We start from the raw sequence: 12,840 nt of genomic DNA on the forward strand, positions 1-12,840 counted from the left end.
AGTGTAAGCCAAACAATGCCACCTGAAGAGTTTCACCCCAGGAAATACTTTAAAGTACCTTGAATATTGTAGATGGTAAGGCGCACAGGTTCAGTACTGATTAAGAGGCTGACACGTGTTATCACAATTAAAGCACTACTGTGACATAACAATACATATTTGGAAAAAAGAAACTAATAACACACAACATATGATAATGGAATAGTGTAGAATAAATGAGTAATTCAAATGCATCAGATAAATTTGCTAAACTGAAGTGGTTAAATAATGTCACAAGAAGCAACTTTTGTTTTTATTTCATGTATTTTGTCTCGCCAGTAGGTGGCGGTAATGAATGCAAACGATTGGGAGGTAACTGCCTTGAAACGTCACAGAAAAAGTTGCCAAACAAACATGGCGGAAAGAGACTCTAGCCATGGCTCTGGCGGGTCAACAAATAATGATTATGCGGAGGGTACTGTGTCACCGAAATCACCCGAGGATGAAAGTTCAGAGAGTCCTGAATCTCAGTACGACCAGGACCTCAAAAGCGTCCTGGTCACCAGCGTTTTGAGCCTGGAAAAGCTCGACGTAGATCTGTACAGGTAACCCAGCTGCTGAAGTTTGTCCCTTTACCTTTAGCATTAGCCTGCATGGCAAAGGTTCAGAAATGAATGCCGCGTTCAGGGACTATCGAACGTATCGTAATTAGGCATTTCCTGCTTGTAAATCACGTTTACATCACCGTTCATACCATAATTACGACTGGGAAATTCAGAGTTTTTAAGGAGGTATGATATATCTGTCTTAACCGTATATGGAAAACAAACGAAAATTGATTCCTTAAGCCAAAGATATGGGGTTCAAAAGCGTAGTATTTTAATTTTCACTCAGCCAACTTTGTAACTATGCACCATCGTAAGATGACATAACGTAGTTCGCATGAGAATCCCATCCCATCATCCCATCGGGCTTGGACGTGTGAGTCTCTTCAGGTGCTTCAAATTTCTTTTGAGGAGAGGCTTCTTCAGAGCTAAATGTTAGCTGAAACTATGGAACCAGTCAGCTAAGTAGCTACCTATTTTTGCTAAAATTATGGTGCATTCACTGAGTAAAAAGAAATAAATTAGCTAGCAAACTGTGGCTAGTACACTGTAACACAATGCCCAGTCTTTTAAAGGGGAACATAATAATATTTCTTCTATGCAATCACTGTACCAAAAGATTGACTCTGAAGCTGTATTGTCTAACACCAGTGATAGAAAGTATTTAATCAAGTATTAACCTCAAGTAAAATGTTGAGGTACTTGTAGTTAAAGTGAATATTTCCATTTTATGGTATGTTGTTTAACTATATTTCAGAGGGAAAATTGCTTTTATTATTTTAATTATGTCATTTATGTACATCTATAGTTTCTATAGGAAGTTCATTTGATTTTACATCATCTGATAAGATGATTTATTTTGTATCTTTAACACAGCAGCTATTTTTGGCATAAAATAGTAAAGTAAACGCAGGTGTTACCAATGATACTATTTAAAGTTCTGTTCAGTTCAGGTCAAAAAGAGTCAGAGTGCTGCTACTGCGTGTGTTAGCTCACTGAAAAGGCTCTGTTACACTAAATTGAACCCCAGTTGCTATCATGGCTAACACCTGTGTTTACCCTACTATTTAATGTTAATATGGCTGCTGTGAAAAGGTCTGTTGCTTGTAGCTCGATTGTTTCAACCCAAAGAAGTTTGTGAGTCCAGTTACTTATGCATGTAGAGGAAGTTTATGAGTCTTTGAATGTTCAGTTTTTGTACACACAAGGGTAAGAGAATATTGGAAACACCAGTGAGTATAATGTCTCATCTGTATAACATAATTAAAGGTTCAAAGATTGAACCTCATCCATAGCTCTATAAGCATCATATGGAGAGACTGCATTGCATATAATTCATTTTTTTTCCTCTATTTTTCCCTAGAGGTACACACCATTGGGTGCCCCGCAGTCAGCGTTTGTTTGGGGGTCAAATAGTTGGTCAAGCCCTTGTGGCTGCTGCCAAATCTGTCAGCGATAATCTCTACGCCCATTCTCTCCACTGCTATTTTGTACGAGCAGGTAAGATGGAGCATTATTTTAAAGGTCAGAGATGGTGCAACTCAAATGTTATAAAGGGAGTTAATTTAAATGATCTTTGATGGAATGATTAAAACTACTGAAGTACAGAACAGTAGTTGTAGTTACAGATGCTTTACATTACAGTTATTTTTACCAGCCCACATTATACATATATATACAAAACACTCATCCTCCAATCATAATCCTGTCATAATCAATGGAATGATCTTATAAACTATCCACAGTCTGTTCCCCCATATCTGCTTCTTGGGTGTCTTTCAGGGGATCCAAAGGTTCCAGTGCTGTACCAGGTGGAACGTACAAGAGACGGTCGCAGTTTCACAGTGCGCTCTGTAAAGGCCATCCAGCACGGACAGCCCATACTGATCTGCCAAGCGTCCTTCCACATGCGGCAGGAGAGTCCCCTGCAGCACCAGTTCACCATGCCTGTGGTCCCTCCGCCCGAGGACCTCCTCACAGTGGAGGAACTCATTCATCTTTATCTCAGGTAATAATACTGCAATTGTCAATTGATTCAAGATAATTTTTTCACAGTTAAGTGGTACGGCACAGCGGCGCAGTTGTTAGCACTGTTGCCTCACAGCAAGAAGGTTCTGAGTTTGAGTTTGGGGAATTTGTGGCTGGGGCAAGACCTTTCTGTGCAGAGTTTGCGTGTGCTCCTTGTGTGTCCAGAGACATGCAGCATAATACGTTAATTGATAATTCTAAATTGTCCATAGGTGTGAATGTGGGCGTGAATGGTTGTCTGTCTGGCTCATCAGCCCTGAGATGAACTGGCAACTTGTCCGGAGTGTACCCTGCCTCTCGCCCAATGACAGCTGGGAACTAAACACTAAAAATCGGTTGAACTGTGCTAAACTGTAAAATATAACTTATAACTTTGGCCAAACATCTTTGAGTTTTGTCAGGATTATATAAGATGGTACAGTCTGTTTTTTTTTTTTTTTTTTAAACAAACTAAACATTCTGGTGCCATTCATCGGCTGCTATTCAGGAGCTTGTATTAGCTGCAATATCTGATTGTATTTTGACTATATACCTTTATCTTAGGGGGAAATTTGCACCAAACACCAAAGCATTTACAGTATACAGTATTTCACAGTGAGTGGACTATTGAGTGAGTGGTAATAAATTACATCTTATTTTTCTACCCAACAAAATACAAATGACAAAATACTCAAAAGTAAATAAAGCCATATTTTAAATACAATTGATTGAAATAATTTCTCTCTGTCTGCATTATACTATTATACTACTACTAGTATTCATGTTATCTATCTATTCACAAAGACACAAGACAATGTATATGAGGTTTAAAAAGTTTAGTAGAACATTTTCAGCAAGGAGAAAAAGGGAAATGTATGGAGGAAGGGGTGGAGTGAGAAGGGGTGGGGATAAGGAGGGAAAGGGTCGTCCTGTCCTCCAAAGCTGACCGTCACATGTTGGAGGCGCTTGTGGATGTTTGGTTCAGATGGCTCATCCAGTGCTGTAGCATTTTTTGTGCGGTTCGGCTGCACCAGTGTATCTGATCCCTCGCTGTCTGGAAGTGGATCCTCTGCAGTTGAGGAATGTGAGCCGTGTTGTCCACCAGGTATTGGTTTATAGCTTGGAGGTTGTTCTGCTGCTCGATGGGTAGCTTGTCAGAGAAGTTAACAGCAGGGATGTAGATCTGTGCATTAGGGAATGCATGTTGTGCTGCCCTGTGTGCCTTCTGGACCCGCTGAATTGTTTCTCTGGGTTCCGTGTTCCTGTCGTTGATACCAAAGGAGAGCACCACTTTTTTAACTGCTGTGTTTACCTGAACTTTTTTCAGCAGGGTTTCCACATGAGAGAATTTGGCCCCTGGGTAACTGTCAACCTGGACTCCCTCATATGTGTGTGGTGAGATGCGGGAGAGATTTGAGTCGCCAATGATCAAGCATTTCTCTCGAACATTCAGGGACCAGTCAGTGTTTTTTCTGTTGGTGTTATGGTGGCGGGTTGGTTTGAGCGTCTTTATGGAGGTTGAGCTCTTGGTGGTGGGCACTGGGAAGTGTTGTTTGGAGACCCTGCTGATCTGTGTGTCTTTCTCAACGAGGAGCTCTTTAAGCTGCCTGGCCTCTCTTTGACACCTCTCTTTCAGTGCGTGAAGAGCAGCTCTCATCCTCTCGTTTTCTTCTTCTTGTTTGTGTTGCCTCCACCATGCAACTATGGTGGCATCGTACTTTTCCTCCAGAGCAGAGATCTCCTCTCTCGCCTCCAGGAGGTCGGCCTGTAGCTTCAGGTTCTCTCCCTCTGAGATGGACAGCTTCTCCTGCAGGTTCTTCTTCTCCTCCAGCAGCTGCTGTCTTTCTCTGCTCCAGTGCTCCCTCTCCTTCAGGAGCATGACCTCTACTGCCACCCGCAACTTTTTCTCCATTCCTCTCTTTTCAACATCATTACAAATAAAACAAATGAGAAAATGTTTTAGCAGTTGTTTTGTTGAAGCTTTAGACAAAACGTGACCAAACTAAAAGACAACACTCTTGTGTCTCAGTGCTGTGATGAATTTAAAAAGTGTCCTGGTTTGGACATCTTACCGTGCTCGCTCTGCTGTCTCTTCCTGCCATGGTCATATACGATTTCAAGAAGGTGAAATCCAAAGTGAAATAAATGAGCACAGATATGGTAACAAATATCTGACGGATGACTTTCTCTGATGACACAAATGTTGCTCAGTTCAAGTGGTGACTCAGTGAAAAAGGACCCTGTGAGTTCCTGACTCCTGGTTATATAGGCTGTTTACATTCTAGAACAGATTTTTCATCAGTTATGACACGTCATAGACAGATGGACGTTCTTTTCTAGAATGTCAATCATGGAACTGAAATACCTGAATCATGGTCATAGTGGTTTGATAGTAAAAAATAAATAATTAGCAAATGTAATAACTGCTAATAATGTGATTTTTTCATTCTTAACGTAATAAAAGTCAGTGACAGTAATAACAGGACATGTAATGAAATTTCTTAACCATTAACATTGTATCTTTTCTACACAGTGTAATAGGTTATTACATTATTGACTGGGTAAAAAAAATAATAAATCATGTAATTATTAGAGCTGATAGTGTAATAATATACATATTAGGGCTGCACGATATTGGGAAAAAACTGACATTGCGATTTTTTTTAACCCTGCGATATATATTGCGATATGAAAAAATACAGGAATTTTCACCAGATGACTTGAATAGCACTTTATGTTACTGCTGCCATCTTGTGGACAATTTACCTGCACTGATCTTGCGACTCACTGCATATGCAGGGGCATCGTCTGCTTTGGCAAACTGATTAAGAATATTTGTGATTGGAGGATCGCTGCGCACAGTGTGTGTCAGGTACCCTTAAATTAGATGATTTTGTTTACAATGTTGACAATAGTCACATCGCAGGTCCTGCAATGTAGGGGACATTGCAGGACCTGCGATGTGACTATTGTGCACATGTACATTGCGATGACGATGCTCAAACGACATATTGTGCAGCTCTAATACATACATAATGTTTTTCATGATACATATCCTGACTGCCCCTTTCAAACAGCTGCTCAACCCCCCCCCCCCCCTAAATAAAAAAGTTGTTTAATGTGGATTTATTTATTCTTTGTAATCATGCTGATTGACCAAAATTGACATCAGACTCTTGAGTTTCATGATCCGTTTATATTTATCATTGCTTGGAGCTGTCTGTCATCTAAATTCACTTGCTGGATATATTATGTTAAACAGACCACACCTGTAATTTGAAATCCAATTATAGGAAGTTTTGCTGCAATTACCTGCAATTTTTTTAGGTTTATCAACATATGTTGTGTACCAAACTAAGGGAAGACTTGAAGAGTGGTGGAAAAAAAAACTGCAAATTAGTCGCTTTTCAGCATTTTTTTGTAATTCTCTTTTTATTGGTTTTCTTATTACAGACAAAATCACAAAGGATACAAAACGTATCATACAAATGAGAATGTACCAAAAGACAGAACTGAAACAGACACTACCAAGAAAGAAGAAGAAAAAACAAAACAAAAAAAAACAAACAGACAAAAAAAAAAAAAAAAAAAACAAAGGGTCACAGGGTAATCAATATCATCATCAAAAATCAGCATACAATAACATTACAAGTCTCAATGCATAAAGCCTTGCTATTCACATCTCATTCATAAGTTGCATAAATCCGCATGTTCAGACATAAGCATATAAAAGAAATACCACCCAGGTCGTCCAGGAAGGATATAAGGCACCAAAGAAGCAGGGGAGAGCCTTACTGTTTCGCTTTACTGTAAATCAGTCACTCATTCAAAATCAAGTTTAAGTAAGGGCCCCATATTTTCCAAAATATCTCCAGCTTATTATTCAGTTTAAAAATTATTTGTTCATAGTTTGCTATTTTAGTCATTTCTCCACACCATACATTGAAAGGGATAGTATTTTTCGTTTTCCAGTGCCTAAGCACTATCCTACAGCCAGTAATAAGGGCTATTCTACACCACACAACCTGTTGGTCTGTCAAACGAACCCCTTCTGGTATCATACCTAACATGCAGAGTGCTGGGTTTTGTATCATTTCAGTACCAAGTACCTTATTAAGAGAGAATATGATATTATTCCATAAATTTCTGGTCATTTGAAAATTGTATAACATGTGTTTAAATGTACCTTTGTCACTATCACACCTCCAACACAAATCAGATTCCCGTAGTTTGAGTCTTGCCATCTTACATGGAGTCCAGTAGCTCCTATGAATAATCCTATAAGTGATTAATCTCATCTGTATCTCTCTTGATGTTTTATACCAGGAACCGACAATTTCTCTGAACCTCTCATCAGTTATTTCTCTCCCTACATCCTCTTCCCAGGCTCGTTTGAGACCATTAAGTTTTGGTGTGAGAGACTGTCTCATAGTACTGTAAAATCTCGAAGCCCCACCCTTCGCCTGTTGTCTGGCCTGTAACATTTCTTGTATACTGGTTTGATGTGTTATGGGAAATTTCCTTTTTATGGACATTACACAACTTCTCAGTTGGAGATATTTCCAAAAATCTTTCTTAGGAATTTTATATTTAATCATTATTTGTCCAAATGACATAAAATTGTCATCCTCAAAAACATCTTCAATAAAAATTATACCTGCCTCGACCCAAGTTCTCCAATAAAGCGTCTTCTTGCCCACTTTCAAGAGTTTGTTGTGCCAAAGAGGCGATTTTTTAGTGAAGGAAGGGTTTTCCCCAATAATTTGATGTGATATTTTCCAAGTATCCCTCGCAAACTCAAGCAGTGGGTTCCTAAATGGTATATCTCCTCTTGTTTGTGATATAAAAGCCTGTACTGGAAGGGGTTCTGTAAGTTCCTTTTCAATTAAAACCCATCTTGGAACTTGGTCCTCTGCCAAATACAGTTTGAACATCTGATTCAAAGAAAAAGCATATTGATACCAATCGACTTTTGGTAGGCTGAGACCCCCATCTACATTAGCTGCGCATAGTTTAATTCTATTAAAAAGAGGTCTTCTGCCTGCCCATAAAAATGAATTTACTGCCCTATCGAATCTTGATAGTAGTGGAGGAGGGAATTTCAAGGGTAAGAGGCATGTGACATAGTTGATTTGTGGAACTATCATCATCTTTAAAATGTTTATTTTGCCTAATAATGACAGTCCCAGCTTCGTCCAATTTTGTAAAGTACTCTCAATTTTCTGAATAAGGGGGAGGAGATTGTCCATCATTATATTATTCAAAGCTGGGGTAATCTTAATGCCTAGATAAACCAGGCCTGAAGGCATCCAGTTAAACTGCCAGTTTTTTCTAATCGCTGGTGGGCAAATCTTTGACAAAGGCATTGCCTCTGATTTCCCCCAATTTATCTTATAGCCTGAGATCAGAGAAAAGGAATCAATCACCGACAGTATATGAGGAACAGCTATTTCTGGATTTGAGGATAACAACAACACATCATCTGCATATAATAGCAGTTTATGTTCTGTTTTTCCAGCATAAATTCCCCTAATATTCGTGTTACCTCTAATGGCAGCCGCTAAAGGCTCTAGTGCTAACGCAAAAATCAGTGGGCTAAGGGGGCACCCTTGCCTCGTGCCTCTATGAAGGTCAAAGTTTTCCGACTTCCTTCTGTTTGTTAGTACTGAGGCTTTAGGATTGCTATACAGCAGTCTTACCCAGTTTATGAATGCTTTTCAGCATTTTTAATAAAAATACATCATTCAGGTGAATCCTGTAGATACATTTTTATGTAAATATATATTTTTAAATATAAATATGTATTGATTAATAATAGATTATTTACAAAAAAACTTAAATTTAAAGTTCTACATAAAGTACTAAGTAAAAGTAGTAAATAAAGTAACTTAACTTTTACTATATTACTTTATTTAGTACTTTCTACTTTACTTTTACCTTAGTAACTTGCTTAGTACTTTTGACTTAAGTACTAAGGTAAAAGAAAAGTAGTAATGTCTGTAGAAAATTATCTTTTGCCTGATGTAAATGTTGTTGTTTTTTTTCCCTTTATTTTTATTTTAGTGCACCAGAATGTTTTTTTCAGATGTTAACATCACATGTTTTTTTCTTCTGGGGGAGGATGCACCGATACAACAAATGTAGCTGTGTTTCATAAAATTGATATTTGAAGAAGTGTGAAACATCGAATCAGCTTTTCTTCAGATTGCTGCAGGCCACACTAAAATGGGTTGAACTGTGTCTGAACACACAAAAAACAATATTCAGCACATGCTTATTTGATAATGCCTGGATCGTTTTACTGAAAATGATGCTGGTTGCTAGGTTGGTGGAAGTTTAAACGTATGTTATCTGTAAATCTGTAAACTATAAATCCAGTTTGCCACATATGGTCATTAAAAGGAAATTTCACCACTTTTTTGTGGATGTGTAATCCGTGTTGATTGTAAATACAGTCAAATGAAGCAATAAACCCCTTAGTGTGTACGATGATGACTGAGAAAACTGAGTTCTGCTGTTGCAAAAATCTGTTGTTCTCCCTGAACCAGTGTGATCACAGTGATGTAGTTGGTATTAAGAAGGAACTACAGGCTTTTTCATTTGCACTTGCATTTCTTGTCTTCGCCTCTGCATAGCCAGGGTAGCTATGTTTAAGCCAACAAAGTAATTGCTAAAGGGTAGGGTGGTGATACACAGCAACATGGGTGTGGCCATCAGAGGTTCATGCGTAGTGCATCCTTGCACAAATAGACACTGCTGATTAATATAGCACAAAATCAGGAATTCATTGCTTCAATTAACTACATTTACCATCAACACTGACTGGACATCCACATCAAAAGTGGTGAAAATGCGCCACTTTTTATGTGGTGAATTTTACATTCTTTGCAGATGGAGATGCTCAATCATGATCTGTATTTTCTTCTTTTCTTTCTTTCTTTCTTTTTTTTTTTTTTTTACAGTAAACCAGACCTGGCAGAAAATGCAAAACAAGGCCTTAACAAACTTCTGGCTAATGAAGTCCCCATTGAGATCAAGCCAGTCAACCCAACACACTTTTATAGACGTGTTGCAACTGAACCGAAGAAGCTGTTCTGGGTGCGAGCACGGGGACATATCGGTAAAATGCATTAAATGCACATTTGCATAGCCTACATTACAAATATTGAATAGCATTTATACTACACTAATTGTAGGATATTCTCAATAGTCAGAATCCTAAACATGACATTTTATTTTCCCCATTCATGAGTTTAAATGAAACAGTAAGATGAGACTCTTTGGAGACTAAATGAAACAGAATACAGCATATGACATGATGACCAGTATTCAGGAAACATAAATAGATCAGACTGTGAGATTTTTTAATATGAAGTAGGAAATAATTACAAACATTTCTTGCAAATATATACTCAGGTATAACTATTTGTTGATACCTTTTCTTTGTGTGTTTCTTCAGGTGAAGGCAACATGAAGCTGCATTGCTGTGTTGCTGCTTATGTATCAGATTATGCATTCCTGGGCACGGCGCTGCTGCCTTATCCCAACTACAGGGCCCAGTTCTCTGCCTCTCTAGACCACGCCATGTGGTTCCACAGCACTTTCCGCAGCGATGAGTGGATGCTGTATGAGTGTGAGAGCCCATGGGCAGGTCAGTGTGTTGTTCTGTCTTATCTGCTGTCCTTACTTTGTTCTGTCTGCTACAGGTAATGCAAGGAAAGTTTATTTATATAGCACCATTCAGACACAAGGCAATTTAAAGTGCTTTACTATTGAAATGCAGTAAATAAAACAGAACATCAACATTGCATTTAAGAGACCATGAAAACAAAAGCTAAAAGCAAGCCAGTAAATAGTCAGAACATTGCAGTAATTGCATTTTAAAAATATAAAAGCGGAAGTGAAAGCAAACAAATATGTCCAGGAGGGACTGATGCTGATGGGTTTGTCATTCTGTCAATGACAGTAAAGTCTGTGCATTATTGTTATTTTTGTTGATAATCTCAGCGAAAAAGTGAAGTCTGTCCTTATAGATGTCGTAATGAATATTGAGTTTGGTTTGTCACCTGCAACCTTTAGAAATAATTAGATCTAAAGTATGTCCTTTATTATTTGGTGATTCTGTTACACACTGGGAAAGTCCAAAGTTGTCCAGGGTGTACAAAACTTCCTTAGCACTGCTATCTTTGCGATTATCAATATGAATATTAAAATCACCTACTCTAACATCACAGTTAAGATCATTGCACACAGCTTGTATTATTTTGGATAGCAGTGTTGTGGTGTATCACTTACTATTACCATCATCCTTGTCAAAAGTTTGGATGCAAATGTCACTCTCCTGCTTTCCTGTTTTGAACTAAACATGTGGTTTGTGTTTTGTCCTATAGGGGGCAGCAGAGGACTGGTTCAAGGCCGACTGTGGAGAAGAGATGGGGTTCTGGCTGCCTCATGTTCACAGGAGGGAGTCCTGAGAGTGAAACCTGTCGCACCGCCCAGCAAACTATGAAAAATTACTTTTTTGTTTGTTTGTTTTATTTATAATTGTATGATGTTGTTATTTAATTATTTTGAATCAATAAAGAAGACAAAGGTTATAATATATGAATGCATGTCATCTATTCGATGAGATGTGTTTAGAAACTGATTCTGCTGTTTTGCATCCAGTATGTGAAATTCAGTGTCAAGACCAGTTTCTGCTGCAAAGTCTGTTCTGTACATGATGACAGAATTATGAATGCAAAGTAGGGGATTTTGTTAGGTTACTTTTGGAAAGGCATCAGACAAATATAAGGTCAGCACTAACATCAGTACCTAATAGTGGAAAAACTGCCTGCCACTGAGCTTAGTTGTGTATAAATGGGACCAGAAATTTTAAATGTCTCAAAAGTTCCACAAAGTAGAAATTAAGATGGCATAATACTTGTCTGCCTGTCTAGTACAGGCACTCACTGCCATGGGTTATCTTAATGTGAAGAGTGGATCTCACTGAGAGAAAAAAAAAGCAGGTGAATGAAACGTAGAGCAGGACAGTGAAGGAAAGGAACGGCCTGATCCACCAGTGGAGAGTGAATGAAGTGAAATCATTGTGGAATAAGGCAGTCAAGGAAATGTCAAACTTGGTCCATCAATGGAAAATGAAATAAGTGCAGTCATTGAAGACCAGGACAGCCTGGAAAGTGTACACTCTGTTCCACTAAGAGACACTAAAAAAGATGAAATGGCAGGAGTAAAATGAACAGATGGGTCCACTTTAATAGCATAAAATCTGTTCACAATATTTTTTGCACTGTTGTACATTATGGCTGAATTTAAGGGCTTGTGGGTTTTTCTTAACACTGCTACAGAAACAGAAGTTTCTGTGCCAAAGTATGCTGGTTAACTTTTGTGATCATAATGCTTTTATTATGAAGGATTTATTTGGAAGTCTAAAACTTTTCTGCAATGGAATGACTGAGTTTTCTTTGCTTTGCAGATGTGTACCTGACGTATAATAAATGAATTACTAATCGTGCTCTGCCACTGTTTCATTGTGTGGGGACAGGGAGGCAGGGGCATCAGTTAGAAGGAAACCTGCTTTCAGGCAATTAGCATTTTCAGTCAGAGCAGCATTTAAATGGAATCTGAGGCTTTCAGAGTCTGAGTCTTTCACTCAATTTCTGGATCATGATTATGTCATTTGTGCCATAGACACTGACCCAAAATTGCCTAATATTGTGGTTTGACATAACTTCAGACTATAAACAGATGAAAAAGGTCTGTACAAAGACATGTTTTAGTTTCTGACCCAGGGAAAGTGGGTATAAAAAGTAAAATTTAGAAAAATAAAATAAATAACAGGAGTACAATCATGGTACTCACACAACATGAGATGTAGTATTATTAACTTAAGTGAACTTAAGACAAAATTCTCATGCTGAGTTTTTTTTCATGTCTATAGAGCAACAGTTGAAAGCTTCCTGAGTGGAAATATTACAAATTGGCATGGGATGTACACAGAGAAGGACAGGAAGACTCTCCAGTGTGTCATTAAAAACCACCCAGTACATCAGTGGTACCCATCTACTGAGCAGTAGTAATATTTTTTACAGGAGTCAAGTGGGAACTACCTATGTTGTGTAATGATAAATATATCTATCTTGTGTTCATACAAATTAATTGTTTGCTTTAAACCATAACTTTACACACAACCCATACTGTTGCCTTGATTTTTCAAAGTGTCCGTCTTCAATTAGTTAACTTGCTAGCT

The 12,840-nt window shown here is 38.2% G+C and overlaps 1 protein-coding gene across 1 annotated transcript; it reads left to right on the top strand.

Moving 5' to 3' along the window:
* The first annotated feature begins 393 nt into the window (after window positions 1-393).
* Window positions 394-11,148, top strand: acot8 (acyl-CoA thioesterase 8). The gene is made up of 6 exons (XM_084744032.1): window positions 394-584; window positions 1,948-2,084; window positions 2,367-2,592; window positions 9,554-9,711; window positions 10,051-10,242; window positions 10,982-11,148. The coding sequence occupies exons 1-6, from the start codon at window positions 394-396 to the stop codon at window positions 11,098-11,100; spliced, it is 1,023 nt and encodes a 340-aa protein (XP_084600158.1). The 3' UTR covers window positions 11,101-11,148.
* Window positions 11,149-12,840: the final 1,692 nt, after the last annotated feature.

Source organism: Lutjanus erythropterus, chromosome 2, assembly GCF_056507025.1.
Source record: "Lutjanus erythropterus isolate fLutEry1 chromosome 2, fLutEry1.hap2, whole genome shotgun sequence".
NCBI classification, from domain to species: Eukaryota; Metazoa; Chordata; class Actinopteri; order Lutjaniformes; family Lutjanidae; genus Lutjanus; species Lutjanus erythropterus.

Bases quoted from the DNA above. Each gene is read 5' to 3' on its own strand.
- acot8 (XM_084744032.1), top strand. From the start codon at position 394: ATGGCGGAAAGAGACTCTAGCCATGGCTCTGGCGGGTCAACAAATAAT. The intron at 585-1,947 runs GTAACCCAGCTG...ATTTTTCCCTAG, and splicing joins CTCGACGTAGATCTGTACAG to AGGTACACACCATTGGGTGC. The intron at 2,085-2,366 runs GTAAGATGGAGC...GGTGTCTTTCAG, and splicing joins CTGCTATTTTGTACGAGCAG to GGGATCCAAAGGTTCCAGTG.